A 13923-nucleotide genomic window follows, 5' to 3' on the forward strand; every position below is an offset into this window, starting at 1 on the left:
ACTTGTGGATTTCAACTCCCAAAATTCCCCAGCCAGACTTGTGGATTTCAACTCCCAGAATTCTCCAGCCAGACTTGTGGATTTCAACTCCCAGAATTCCCCAGCCAGACTTGTGGACTTCAACTCCCAAAATTCCCCAGCCAGACTTGTGGACTTCAACTTCCAGAATTCTCCAGCCAGACTTATGGATTTCAACTCCCAGAATTCTCCAGCCAGACTTGTGGACTTCAACTCCCAAAATTCCCCAGCCAGACTTGTGGACTTCAACTCCCAGAATTCCCCAGCCAGACTTATGGATTTCAACTCCCAGAATTCCCCAGCCAGACTTGTGGACTTCAACTCCCAGAATTCTCCAGCCAGACTTGTGGACTTCAACTCCCAGAATTCCCCAGCCAGACTTGTGGATTTCAACTCCCAGAATTCTCCAGCCAGACTTGTGGATTTCAACTCCCAGAATTCCCCAGCCAGACTTGTGGACTTCAACTCCCAAAATTCCCCAGCCAGACTTGTGGACTTCAACTCCCAAAATTCCCCAGCCAGACTTGTGGACTTCAACTCCCAAAATTCCCCAGCCAGACTTATGGATTTCAACTTCCAGAATTCTCCAGCCAGACTTGTGGATTTCAACTCCCAGAATTCCCCAGCCAGACTTGTGGACTTCAACTCCCAAAATTCCCCAGCCAGACTTGTGGACTTCAACTCCCAAAATTCCCCAGCCAGACTTGTGGACTTCAACTTCCAGAATTCTCCAGCCAGACTTATGGATTTCAACTCCCAGAATTCTCCAGCCAGACTTGTGGATTTCAACTCCCAGAATTCTCCAGCCAGACTTGTGGATTTCAACTCCCAAAATTCCCCAGCCAGACTTGTGGACTTCAACTCCCAAAATTCCCCAGCCAGACTTGTGGACTTCAACTTCCAGAATTCTCCAGCCAGACTTATGGATTTCAACTCCCAGAATTCTCCAGCCAGACTTGTGGATTTCAACTCCCAGAATTCTCCAGCCAGACTTGTGGATTTCAACTCCCAAAATTCCCCGCCAGACTTGTGGACTTCAACTCCCAAAATTCCCCAGCCAGACTTGTGGACTTCAACTCCCAGAATTCTCCAGCCAGACTTATGGATTTCAACTCCCAGAATTCTCCAGCCAGACTTGTGGACTTCAACTCCCAGAATTCTCCAGCCAGACTTGTGGACTTCAACTCCCAGAATTCTCCAGCCAGACTTGTGGATTTCAACTCCCAGAATTCTCCAGCCAGACTTGTGGACTTCAACTCCCAAAATTCCCCAGCCAGACTTGTGGACTTCAACTCCCAGAATTCCCCAGCCAGACTTGTGGATTTCAACTCCCAGAATTCTCCAGCCAGACTTATGGATTTCAACTCCCAGAATTCTCCAGCCAGACTTGTGGATTTCAACTCCCAGAATTCTCCAGCCAGACTTGTGGACTTCAACTCCCAAAATTCCCCAGCCAGACTTGTGGACTTCAACTCCCAAAATTCCCCAGCCAGACTTGTGGACTTCAACTCCCAGAATTCTCCAGCCAGACTTATGGATTTCAACTCCCAGAATTCTCCAGCCAGACTTGTGGACTTCAACTCCCAGAATTCTCCAGCCAGACTTGTGGACTTCAACTCCCAGAATTCTCCAGCCAGACTTGTGGATTTCAACTCCCAGAATTCTCCAGCCAGACTTATGGATTTCAACTCCCAGAATTCTCCAGCCAGACTTGTGGATTTCAACTCCCAAAATTCCCCAGCCAGACTTGTGGACTTCAACTCCCAGAATTCTCCAGCCAGACTTGTGGACTTCAACTCCCAGAATTCTCCAGCCAGACTTGTGGATTTCAACTCCCAGAATTCTCCAGCCAGACTTGTGGACTTCAACTCCCAAAATTCCCCAGCCAGACTTGTGGACTTCAACTCCCAGAATTCTCCAGCCAGACTTGTGGACTTCAACTCCCAGAATTCTCCAGCCAGACTTGTGGACTTCAACTCCCAAAATTCCCCAGCCAGACTTATGGATTTCAACTCCCAGAATTCTCCAGCCAGACTTATGGATTTCAACTCCCAGAATTCTCCAGCCAGACTTGTGGACTTCAACTCCCAGAATTCTCCAGCCAGACTTGTGGATTTCAACTCCCAGAATTCTCCAGCCAGACTTGTGGATTTCAACTCCCAGAATTCTCCAGCCAGTCCCCAAGTCTTAAAGTGGTTACGTTTGGATGGCTGAGGAATTCTGACGTCCTCAAGTCTTAAAGTTGCCAAGTGCTGGATGGGGAATTCTGGGAGCTGAAGTCCCCAAGTTTTAAAGGGGTTAAGTTTGAATGGCTGGAGAATTCTGGGAGTTGAAGTCCCCAAGTCTTAAAGTTGCCAAATACTGGACAGGAAATTCTGAGAGTTGAAATCCCCAAGTTTTAAAATTGCCAAATTTGGAGACCCCAGTCCAGAGCGTGCAAATACTAAAGCAGATAACAAGACAAGGTAGTCCTCGGTTAATAACTGCTCTTTCAGTGGCGGTTCAAAATTACGACAGCACTGGATGAGGGGGGCTTATGACCTTGACATTCCAGCCATCCCAGTGGCCCTGGGGTCAAGTCATCATGATCGGGGCAGGTGGGAATTGGCTGGCACTAATAATGGTTGCAGAGTCTTTCGCTATGTGATTTGCTGTTTGTGGCCTTCCCTGCCGTCTTCCCCATAAGCAGAGTCAGTGGGGAAGACGGGGGGAAAACGGTTGTTTGGGGAGGTCTCCCCTCCCTGTGCATTTACCCCAGCTCCTCTAGGTTAATAACCTGCCAGACACTCAAACATCCATCCGGCAGCAGCCCTGCCACACTCTCTGGCCACTTGAGTACAAGTGGTCCTCGACTTACAACCGTTTCTTTTAGTGACTGTTCCAAGTGACAGGATTGTTATTCACACTTAACGACTGTTGCAACATCCCCATGGTCACACGATCAAAAATCCAGACACTTGGCAAGTGACTCCTATTGATGATGGGGTGTCCTGCGGTCATGTGATCAACTTTTGTGACTCTCTGACAAGCCGAGTTGATGGGGAAGCCAGATTCGCTTAACAACCGTGCCAATAACCTAACAACTGCAGTGATTCACTTAACAACAGTGATCAGACAGTCGTAAAATGGGGCAAAACTAACTTAACAACTGTTCCACTTAGTAACAGAACTTTCAATTTCAATTGAGAAAGCTCAATTTTGGTCATAAGCCAAGGACTACCTCTAAAAAATAAGCAACCAAACTATTAACCCAAAGCAATAATCTTGATGATTAAATAACACACATCAGCTCCAAAAACACTCTACAGGTAGTCCCCGACTTACGACAGTTCGCTTAGGGACCGTTCAAAATTACAACGGCACTGAAAAAAATGACTTACGACAAAATGACCTGCTGCCAATTACCTCCCAGAGACCCATTAGATCACACAGGGTCGGCCTCCTCCGAGTTCCGTCCACCAGCCAATGCCATCTGGCTACCACACGGGGGAGGGCCTTCTCTGTGGCAGCTCCGGCCCTTTGGAACGAACTCCCCGCAGGGATTTGGACCCTCACCTCTCTCCAGGCCTTCCGGAAAGCCGTCAAAACTTGGCTGTGTCGGCAGGCCTGGGCTTGATGAGTTCCCTTCCCCTCTCGATCTGTGTGGCTGTTGGTTATTTTTTAAATGCTTGTATTTGTACTTTTTGTGTTTCCCTTGCCCCCTTGGGTTTGTGCGCCGCCCTGAGTCCCACAGGGAATAGGGCGGCATATAAATAAAACGAAACCTAAACCTAAACCTAAATTTTTCACACCTGCCGCCATTGCGGCATCCCCATAGTCATGGGGTTTATATTCAGATGCTTGACAACTGACTCATATTTATGACGGTCGCAGTGTCCCAGGGTCATGTGATCAAATTTTTATGACAAATATGGGAAAACCAGATTCGCTTAACAACCAAGTTACTAATTTAACGATGGCAGTGATTAACCAATGTGGCAAGGAAAGTTGTAAAATGGGGGCAAAAACTCAACAAATTTCTCGTTTAGCCGCATACATTTTGGGCTCCCTTGTGGTCGTTAAGTCGAGGACTACCTGTCTTTGAAATCAATCAAGGTGAAAACGGGTAAATCCACCAACCCTTTAGCCTCCCATCCCAAAAGCCTGAAGGAAAGAGCTAGGACAGAGGTGTCAAACTCAATAGCAATAGCAGTTAGACTTATATACCGCTTCATAGGGCTTTCAGCCCTCTCTAAGCGGTTTTACAGAGTCAGCATATCGCCCCCAACAACAATCCGGCTCCTCATTTTACCCACCTCGGAAGGACGGAAGGCTGAGTCAACCTTGAGCCGGTGAGATTTGAACCGCCGAACTGCAGTCAGCTGAAGTAGCCTGCAGTGCTGCATTTAACCACTGTGCCACCTCGGCAGCTAGGCTCGGGGGCTGCATACGGCTTGTGGGGCTGCTCTAGAAACAGCGAAGGACGGGCCCGCAGTGCCACTGGAGGACCATCGTGGCCAAAAACGGAGCTCCCGAGGGCCACGTGCGCCCTCACGAGCTCCATTTTCACTGGCAGAGGATTGCAGGAGGCCGCCCCAGCCGAAAACGGAGCTCGGGATCCAGTTTTCACTGGCAGAGTGCTTGGGCTACCACAGGCGCCCCCAACAAGCATGACGTCGAGCTGGCCGCTCCTCCTCCCAGCCACACACCCGTCCCCCCCCCCCCCCAGGTCAAACATAATCCTGATGCGGCCGTCAATGACATTGAGTTTGACACCCCTGATCTCGGGTGTTCCACGCCTTACGGAAAGCTGAAAGGGTCAGTCGAGAAGGGCATTTCGGCTTACATTTTTTGACAGTCGACACTTGATCCAGGAACGGGTGATTGAAGAAGGCTTCTGTAAGAGAAGAAGAAAAAACCACCATAAATGGAGATTAGAAACTTCCTGGAGGAGGAATTTCCTGACAGTTAGAACAATTAATCAGTGGAACAGAAGTTGCCTCCAGAAGTTGTGAATGCCCCAACACTGGAAGCCTTTAAGAAGATGCTGGATAGCCATTTGTCTGAAACTGTACAAGGTTTCCTGCCTAGGCAGGGGGTTAGACTAGAAGACCTCCAAAGTCCCTTCCAACTCTGCTATTATATTGTATTGTATTATATTAAACTGCCTTGATGATCCAAGCCCACTTGTGGCTAAGGAAGCACTCATGATCGTACGTGGGTAGGCAAGGCTCCCGAAGGCAGAGGCAACGCAATCTCCTGGGATTTTAAAGAGGACGTGCCCCACCCCTCTGGCTTCCCGCGGTGACCGGCCTGTGATACGGAGTGATCTGTGGCAGAGCTGGAAGCTCTTCTGGTGTCTTGTGACTGTCGCTTCCCAGCTGGTGGGAGATGCCGTTCCCGAAGCATCCAGAGAAAACCAAGCTGAAAGATGGTTTCTATTTATTACATGGGTGTTTCCTAACGTCAGCCATTTTCAGAGGGGCAGACTTCAACTCCCAGAATACCCCATGCTGGCTGGGGTATTTGGGGAGTTAAAGAAGTCCACCCATTTGATCTTTTTTTTTTTTTTTTAAAGTTTCTTTTATTAAGTAAACATTAAAAACATCGGACATAGCGCGACATTTCTGGCATAAACGTTTCCATATAGTGATTAGATCCTCTTGAGGTGACGAGAAACACACGGGAATGCAGCCCCCCCCCCCCTTTCACCACCCAAGATGAAACCAGTGCCTTTCCCATGTAGCGGGCAGGCTGCCCATGGTAGATAATCTCACCCCCTCCCACTGAGGAGTATCTTCAGACATATCAAAAACAAGCATACAGAGGCAGACAGGAGGTCTAGGTTACATTAGCCTAATGGAGCTATTAATAAATCACTGGTTTTTGTATTAAGACATCAGCTCGATTATTATGAATCAATTACGGCATCGTTAGGAAACTTGACTAGCCTCCAGTCCCCTAATCCTCTTCGTTGCTCTTCTCTGCACTCTTTCTAGTTTCTACATCTTTTCCACATCGTGGCGACCAAAACTGAATGGGGAGGACTATCAGCTCTCCTCCCAGACGGCTCTCTGCCCTTCCGAGCTTACTGAAGAGGGAATCAGATCGATAAAGAAGGCATCTGGATTATGGGCAGAAACTGGCAGGCTTTTACCATAGGTGGGTCATCCTGGGGCTTTTTCTATCGTTTGGAATACGGCGTCCAGTTCTGGCCACCGCAATATTAAAAAAAAAAAGGTTGAAACTTTGGAAAGAGTGTAGAGAACAAGAAGAAGGATGATTAAGGGAGGCTAAAACACATGAAGAACGGTTGCAGGAACTGGGTATGTTTAATGAAAAGAAAGACCAGGGGAGACATGATAGCATTTCCCAATATATCAGGGGCTGCCCCAAAGAAGAGGGAGTCAAGCTATTCTCTAAGGCACCTGAGGGTAGAACAAGAAGCAATGGGTGGAAACTAATCAAGGAGAGAAGCAACTTAGAACTGAGGAGAAATTTCCTGACAGTTAGAACAATGAATCAGTGGAACTATTTGCTTCCAGAAGTTGTGAATGCTCCAACACTGGAAGTTTTTAAGAGGAGATTGGATAACCATTTGTCTGAAGTGATATAGGGTTTCCTGCCTAAGCAGGGGGTTGAACTAGAAGACCTCCAAGGTCCCTTCCAACTCTGTTATTTTAAATGTGTCAAGGAGAGTCGTAAAATGGGGCAAAACTCACTTAACAAATACTTTGCTTAAGCAACAGAGATTTTGGACTCATCTGTAGTTGCAAGTCAAAAACTAGCTGTACTCTCAGATCGCTTCTGCCCTTAAAGCTTTAAAAAAGGACAAAGGCAGCTGGCGTTGGTTCTAGAGAGGGGACAAACCTACAACTGCATAACACTTTTTGTTGGGGCTGTCCAAAAGGACACACAAACCCCCACAGGCATGTGTGCATGCTTTGTTGTGCAATCACCGCAACCGTTGGCAGTTGAAACACCACCTCCCCAAGTGTTCTTCAACAAACAAGAAAAGCCTTCACCCGTTAACCTTCCAGGTGGGACAATAAGTCATCCTTTTAGTGACAAAAGGTTCCTTGGCACTTCGCAGGAAAAACAGTGTGTGCTTTTGTGTGTGTGTGTGTGTGTCAATGATTACGGGGCGGATGCTCTCCACACGCCTCCCCATAAACCTCCCCCAGTGAAAACAAAATGATCTTGTGTTTTTCCTGTGAATTGTTGATGGGGGATGATTAACAAAGCATAAAGCAAGGTGTGTGTGTGTGTGTTTGTGTTGGCAAAGCAAACAACAACCGAGAGCACGTCAGCCACCTGGAACGTTTGAAACCCCTGGAGGAAAAGATTGGACATCCAAACGGCAGAACAGGGTGTTCTGAAATCCAGATGGAACGGTCTTGAAAAAAAAAAAACCCGTGCCGGGGGAAAAAAACCAGCCGGCGTTACCTGGGACGAGAACAGACTGTCCCGGGCGATGAGCTTGAAAGAGCCAACGGAGCAAATCTGCTTTCAAAGGCCTCAAAGTGTTTCTTATCTTACCAATTAAATTTCCACTGGACCCGTGTCCTTGTGTCTCAAGAGTTGAGCAAGGATTTGATGGAGCCAATCACCAGGCGATGGAGAGTTCCAGTCCTGCCTTAAGCATGAAAAGTTGGCTGGATGATTTTGGGCCAATCACCAGGAGACAGTGAGTTCTAGTCCCGCCTTAGGCACGAAAGTCGGCTAGGTGACTTTGGGCCAATCACCAGGAGACAGTGAGTTCTAGTCCCGCCTTAGGCACGACAGCCGGCTAGGTGACTTTGGGCCAATCACCAGGAGACAGGGAGTTCTACTCCCGCCTTAGGCACAAAAGCCGGCTAGGTGACTTTGGGCCAATCACCAGGAGACAGGGAGTTCTAGTCCCGCCTTAGGCACGAAAGCCGGCTAGGTGACTTTGGGCCAATCACCAGGAGACAGGGAGTTCTAGTCCCGCCTTAGGCACGAAAGCCAGCTGGGAGACTTTGGGCCAATCACCAAGAACCTGGGAGTTCTAGTCCCGCCTTAGGCACGTAAGCCAGCTGGGAGACTTTGGGCCAATCACCAGGAGACCGGGAGTTCTAGTCCCGCCTTAGGCACGAAAGCCAGCTGGGGGGACTTTGGGCCAATCACCAGGAGACAGGGAGTTCTAGTCCGGCCTTAGGCACGAAAGCCGGCTAGGTGACTTTGGGCCAATCACCAGGAGACAGGGAGTTCTAGTCCCGCCTTAGGCACGAAAGCCGGCTAGGTGACTTTGGGCCAATCACCAGGAGACAGGGAGTTCTAGTCCCGCCTTAGGCACGAAAGCCGGCTAGGTGACTTTGGGCCAATCACCAGGAGACAGGGAGTTCTAGTCCGGCCTTAGGCACGAAAGCCGGCTAGGTGACTTTGGGCCAATCACCAGGAGACAGTGAGTTCTAGTTCCCCTTAAGCATAAAAGTCGGTTGGATGATTTTGTGCCAACTACCAGCAGACTCTGAGTTCTAGTCCCACCTTAAGACACACACACACACACAAAATGACACCACTGTTTTTCACACAACTGTTACAGCATCCTCCAGAAGTTGTAATTGCCCCAACAGTGGAAGTCTTTAAGAAGATGTTGGATAGCCATTTGTCTGAAACGGTATAGGGTTTCCTGCCTAGGCAGGGGGTTGGACTAGAAGACCTCCAAAATACCTAAGACTTTGTCTTCTGCTGGCACAGCACTTGATCAATGTAATTCTCATCAATCATTTAATGAGCTTTCCGAAAAAAAAGGGGGGGGGGGTTTTGCACTCTGCAAACCTCCCAAAATCGACCCTTAAAAAAAAAAGGTATGAATAGTTTTTTGGGGGGGCTTGCAGAGTGCTCCTGGGGGGTGAGGGCCCCCAAAAACGAGCAGAAAACGGGCCCGTTTTTTGTCAAAAAAAATTGAAGCATAGCCTTATGGAGGCTTATAGAGTGCTGCGGAGGGGCGGGGGCATCCTGTTTTTTGCTCATTTCTGCCCTCCCCAACCCCCAGGAGCTCTCTGAAAGCCTCCATAAGGCTATGCACGCCCATTTTGGTGAAGGGGCGGGGCTTCGGGAGGAAAAATATATATGCTGTGTTCGATGTATAAGACGCGCCCAGATTCTCAGCCTCTTTTTTGAGGAAAAAAGGTGCGTCTTATACTCCAAAAAGTACGGTATACCCAGATGACATACTATTTAAGGAAAGATGGAATGTTTATATTTTAAAAAACCCTTTAATTTTTTAAAAAAATTGAGGCTCCAATGTGGTCGTAAATCATGGACTACTTGCAGATACAAATCCTTTAAAGAAATCCATTCCAATTTCCAGATCAAAGGCTGAACAACAAAGGGTAAGAGTTTTAAAATGTTATTCCTCTCTTCTCTTCTCTTCTTTCCCCACCCTTTCTCCTTTCTCGGTTGTTTGTGGAGTCACACATCTTTCTGAGAATTTGTTTTCCACAGAGAACAAAGTTTACTCAACTCCAGGCAGAGAGAGAAATATGGGCAAAGGGGAGAAAATAATAAAATAGCAAAACAAGCCCATTCTTCCCTGCAGGCAATTAAAAGTCAAATTGGAGCAATTGTTTTCCATCTCCTGGGCATCAGCTGATCCGCGACTGAACACAACTTGAGTCTGGCAACACGAGAGAATTTCGTCAGAAACTTTTCCCAGACAACAATCGCAAGAGCCAAGAAAGACGTTAAGACGTCAGGGCTATAAATAACTTGGCAAAGCTATTTTCAGAGCAGGGTTTTGTTCTAGCCACCTTATTTATTTATTTTATTGTTAATCATTATCGCAACGGGTCCGACTTTACAAGCAGCCTACAGCTTGTTCCTGCTTTTAAATGTGACTTGAAAGAAATAAACACAACCTTGGAACGTGTGGCTGTGTTTTTCTAAGAAATTGAGGATTATCTAAGCATCTTGTGCTGTTTACCAGACCCTAACTGGAAGCCTTCCCAATCCACCATTGCCGGGCATGGCTGGGCACCAAACCAACCACCGAGCCAAAGTGACAAACCCAGGGGGAAAATTGCCCATTCTGCGGGTATCGGCTTTTTAAAAATGCCATCTTCTGTCAATTAGAGCTTTTGTGGACCAAAAGAAAAAAAGAAATAAATAAAATGAGAGGCCATTCAGGAAATCAATCCAGATTTAATCGCTGGATTGAAAGAGCCCAATACCCAGATAATAAAACACCCATCTGGCTAGATGCAGGGCCAAATGATGGGCTTGGAAGTCACTGAGAAAGGATCTACTACTTATTTTTTTATAATTCTCCTCTAGGGAATAGAATATAGAATGGGATGGAATGGAATAGAAAATAGAATGGACTAGAAAATAGAGAAAAGAATAGAATGGACTAAAGTATAGAATGGAATAGAATAGAAAATAGAGAATAGAATGGACTACAATATAGAATGAAATGGAATGGAAAAGAGAAAAGAACAGAATGGACTAGAAAATAGAGAATAGAATGGAATGGAAAATAGAGAATAGAATGGACTAGAATATAGAATGGAATGGAATAGAAAATAGGGAAAATAGAGAATGGAATAGAATGGAATAGAATATAGAATGGAATGGAATAGAAAATAGAGAATAGAATGGAATGGAAAATAGAGAATAGAATGGAATGGAATAGAATATAGAATGGAATGGAATAGAAAATAGAGAATGGAATGGAAAATAGAGAATGGAATAGAATATAGAATGGAATGGAATAGAAAATAGAGAATAGAATGGAATGGAATAGAATAGCTTTGTCACTTTGAATGTACACTAACTGGCATTCATTAAAAATGAAATTTAGTTGCATACAGCTCTTGAAGGGTCTCCACCTCCAATTTTACATTAAATAAACATGACAAGGAGGCTAAAACATACAAAGAATGGTTGCTGGAATTGGGTATGTCTAGAAAGAGAAGGAGGACTAGGGGAGACATGACTGCAATTTCCCCATATCTCAGGGGTTGCCACAAAGAAAAGGGAGTGTCAAACTATTCTGCAAAGCACCTGAGGGCAGGACAAGAAGCAATGGGTGGAAACTAATCAAGGAGAGAAGCAACTTAGAACTAAGGAGAAAAATTAATCAGTGGAACAACTTGCCTGCAGAAGTTGTAAACGGTTCAACACTGGAAATTTTAAATAAGAGATTGGGCAACCGTTTGTCTGAAGTGGTGTAGGGTTTCCTGCCTGAGCAGGGGGTTGGACAAGACCTCCAAGGTCCCTTCCAGCTCCATTCTGATTGATTCTGTTCTGTTTTATTCTGTTCTGTTCTATGAGCTGCAATGGTGCAGTGGTTAGAGTGCAGTACTGCAGGCTTCTTCTGCTGCCTGCAATTTCGCAGTTCAAATCTCACCAGGCTCCAGGTTGACTCAGCCTTCCATCCTTCCGAGGTGGGTTAAATGAGGACCCAGATTGTTGGGAGCAATAAGCTGACTCCGTAAACCGCTTAGAGGGGGCTGTAAAATCACTGTGAAGCTGTATATAAGTCTAATTGCTATTCTATTCCAATTCTAATTAACTATACCTTTCTCAAGTCAAGGATTGTTTCTACCTAGAGGTCCAACTTGTGGGAAGTCTGATGCCCGGCCTCATGTGATCACCAAGCAAAGTCAATGCGGAAGCCAGATTCACTTAGGTTAGATTAAGGTTTATAAGATTTATACTTAGCAACCACGTTGCTAACTTAAACAACTGCAGTGATTTACTTGCACTATTGTGGCAAGAAAGTTCATAAACGGGGGGGCAAAATTCACTTAACCACCGTCTCATCTAGCAAAAAAAATAATGTTGAGCACCATTGTGGTCGAGGACTCCCTGAACTGCCTATAAAACGAGGCAGGCGATTTTGCCACTAACGGGGAATTCACTCTGTTCCGATTTATTTTAGAGCGACGATTTTTCATTCCGGTTTCGACCATCCGTAATAAAAAGGTTGGCTGGTTGGTTCTGAAGCTGGCACTGGGCGAGGTGGCTTGGGGAAGGGCTTAGGCTACAAGCTGGCTGTTTTGACTTTGCTCCCTCCCGCTGTCCTACTTGGGAGGCAGCTGTCGGAAAGAGTCCCCTTGGGGTAGGCAAGGTTTGGGGTAGGCAGAAGGGGCTGGGGAGCACGAGCCCAGCCTTGGGATGCAATGAACCTGCTGAGTCTTAGATCTGATTCCAGAAAGGTCCTTCGGGCATCTTTCGGCAAGTCCTTCAAGCAACAGCAGCTGCGTCCAGGGACGGCCTCGTACGAAGCAGAAAAGAGACACCGTTGCTTTCAGAAGTTGTGGAGAGGGGCTAAATTTGTCTCTTGCAACAAGTGCGCAGCTTACCTATGGAGATTCTCTGTCATGCAGATCCATGGTTGTCCTATAGGTGCTTCCCCCCCCCCCCCAGAGGCAACCGGACTTTCTGTTTTTTCTTTTGAAGACGTTTTGCTTCTCCTCCAAGAAGCTTCTTCAGCTCTGACCGGATGGCAGGGAATAGAAGGTTTTCTACTCCTTGCAGACAGCTGGTCATTTGCATCCTTTTTAAGAGAGTCATTGAGGCCACTTGGAGGTTTATCTCTGTCCTCAGGGTCACCTGAGTGGTGCAAATGGTTCCTGTAGTCTGCAATTTTTCCTCTGGAAATCCATTCCTACTCCCAAATTCATCCCAAATTTTATGGCTAAAAGTCTGTAGAGATTTTCTGTCATCCCAGTCATGGTTGTCCCAAAGGTGCTTAGCAATAGCAATAGCAGTTAGACTTATATACCGCTTCATAGGGCTTTCAGCCCTCTCTAAGCGGTTTACAGAGTCAGCATATTGCCCCCAACAACAATCCGGGTCCTCATTTCACCCACCTCGGAAGGATGGAAGGCTGAGTCAACCCTGAGCTGGTGAGATTTGAACAGCCGAACAGCCGAACAGCAGTCAGCTGAAGTAGCCTGCAGTGCTGCATTTAACCACTGCGCCACCTCGGCTCATCCATTGTTTATTCTAGAAGCAACTGGACTTTCTTGTTTTTTTTCTTTTGAAGACGTTTTGCTTCTCATCCAAGAAGCTTCTTCAGCTCTGACTGGATGGTGGGGAATGGAAGGGATTTCTATTCCTTGCAGACAGCTGGTCATTTGCATCCTTTTAGAGGGGCGTTGAGGCCACTTGGAGGTTTCTCTGTGTCCTCTGGGGTCACCTGAGTGGTGCAAAAGGTTCCTGCAGTCTGCAATTCTTTTCTCTGGAAATCCATTCTCCGTCCTATTCCCAAATTCCTACTCCCTCCTACTCCATGGGTCTTCATCCCAAATTGTATGGCTAAAAGTCTGTGGAGATTCTCCATCATCCAGCCCATGGTTGTCCTAAAGGTGCTTTTTTCCTAGAGGCAGTTGGTTTGTCTTTGAAGGCGTTTCCCTTCTCATCCAAGAAGCTTCTTCAGCTCTGACAGGATGGTGGGGGAACGGAAGGATTTCTACTCCTTGCAAATAGCTGGTCATTTGCATCCTTTTAGAGGGTCCTTGAGGCCACTTGGAGGTTTCTCTGTGTCCTCAGGGTCACCGGAGTGGTGCAAATGAGTTTGGAGCCTTCTACAAACAGTCCTTTCAGCTGTTCCAAAAAGGCTCCACACCAGTGGTGGGTTTCAAAATTTTTTAGAACCTCTTCTGTAGGTGTGGTCTGCTTTGTGGGAGTGGCTTGCTGGCCATGTGACCAGGTGGGAGTGGCTTGCCAGCCATGTGACCGAGTGGGAGTGGCTTGACAGCCATGTGGCTGGGTGGGCATGTCCAACTTGTAAAATGTAGTGAAACTCACTTAACAACGCTCTTGCTTAGCAACCAAAATGTTGGCTCAGGAACTCTGGCATTTGAAGCACCCAAGTCTTAAAGCTGTCAAGTTACAAGACCCTTGCACCTCTAACCCTTTAGAAAAAAAAACCCAGGGGTGTTCAAACTTGAC

General features: G+C 46.7%; 1 protein-coding gene across 2 annotated transcripts in view; it reads right to left on the bottom strand.

The window, feature by feature from the left end:
* The window catches only part of ULK2 (unc-51 like autophagy activating kinase 2), a 149578-nt gene that overhangs the window by 65185 nt on the left and 70470 nt on the right, over nt 1–13923 (bottom strand). For both annotated transcript variants that reach the window (XM_032215046.1, XM_032215047.1), the window contains one exon: nt 4844–4894. In XM_032215046.1, the coding sequence (XP_032070937.1) occupies nt 4844–4894 (51 nt within the window). The remainder of the gene's footprint in view (nt 1–4843; nt 4895–13923) is intronic.

This window comes from Thamnophis elegans, chromosome 4 (genome assembly GCF_009769535.1).
Source record: "Thamnophis elegans isolate rThaEle1 chromosome 4, rThaEle1.pri, whole genome shotgun sequence".
NCBI lineage: Eukaryota > Metazoa > Chordata > Lepidosauria > Squamata > Colubridae > Thamnophis > Thamnophis elegans.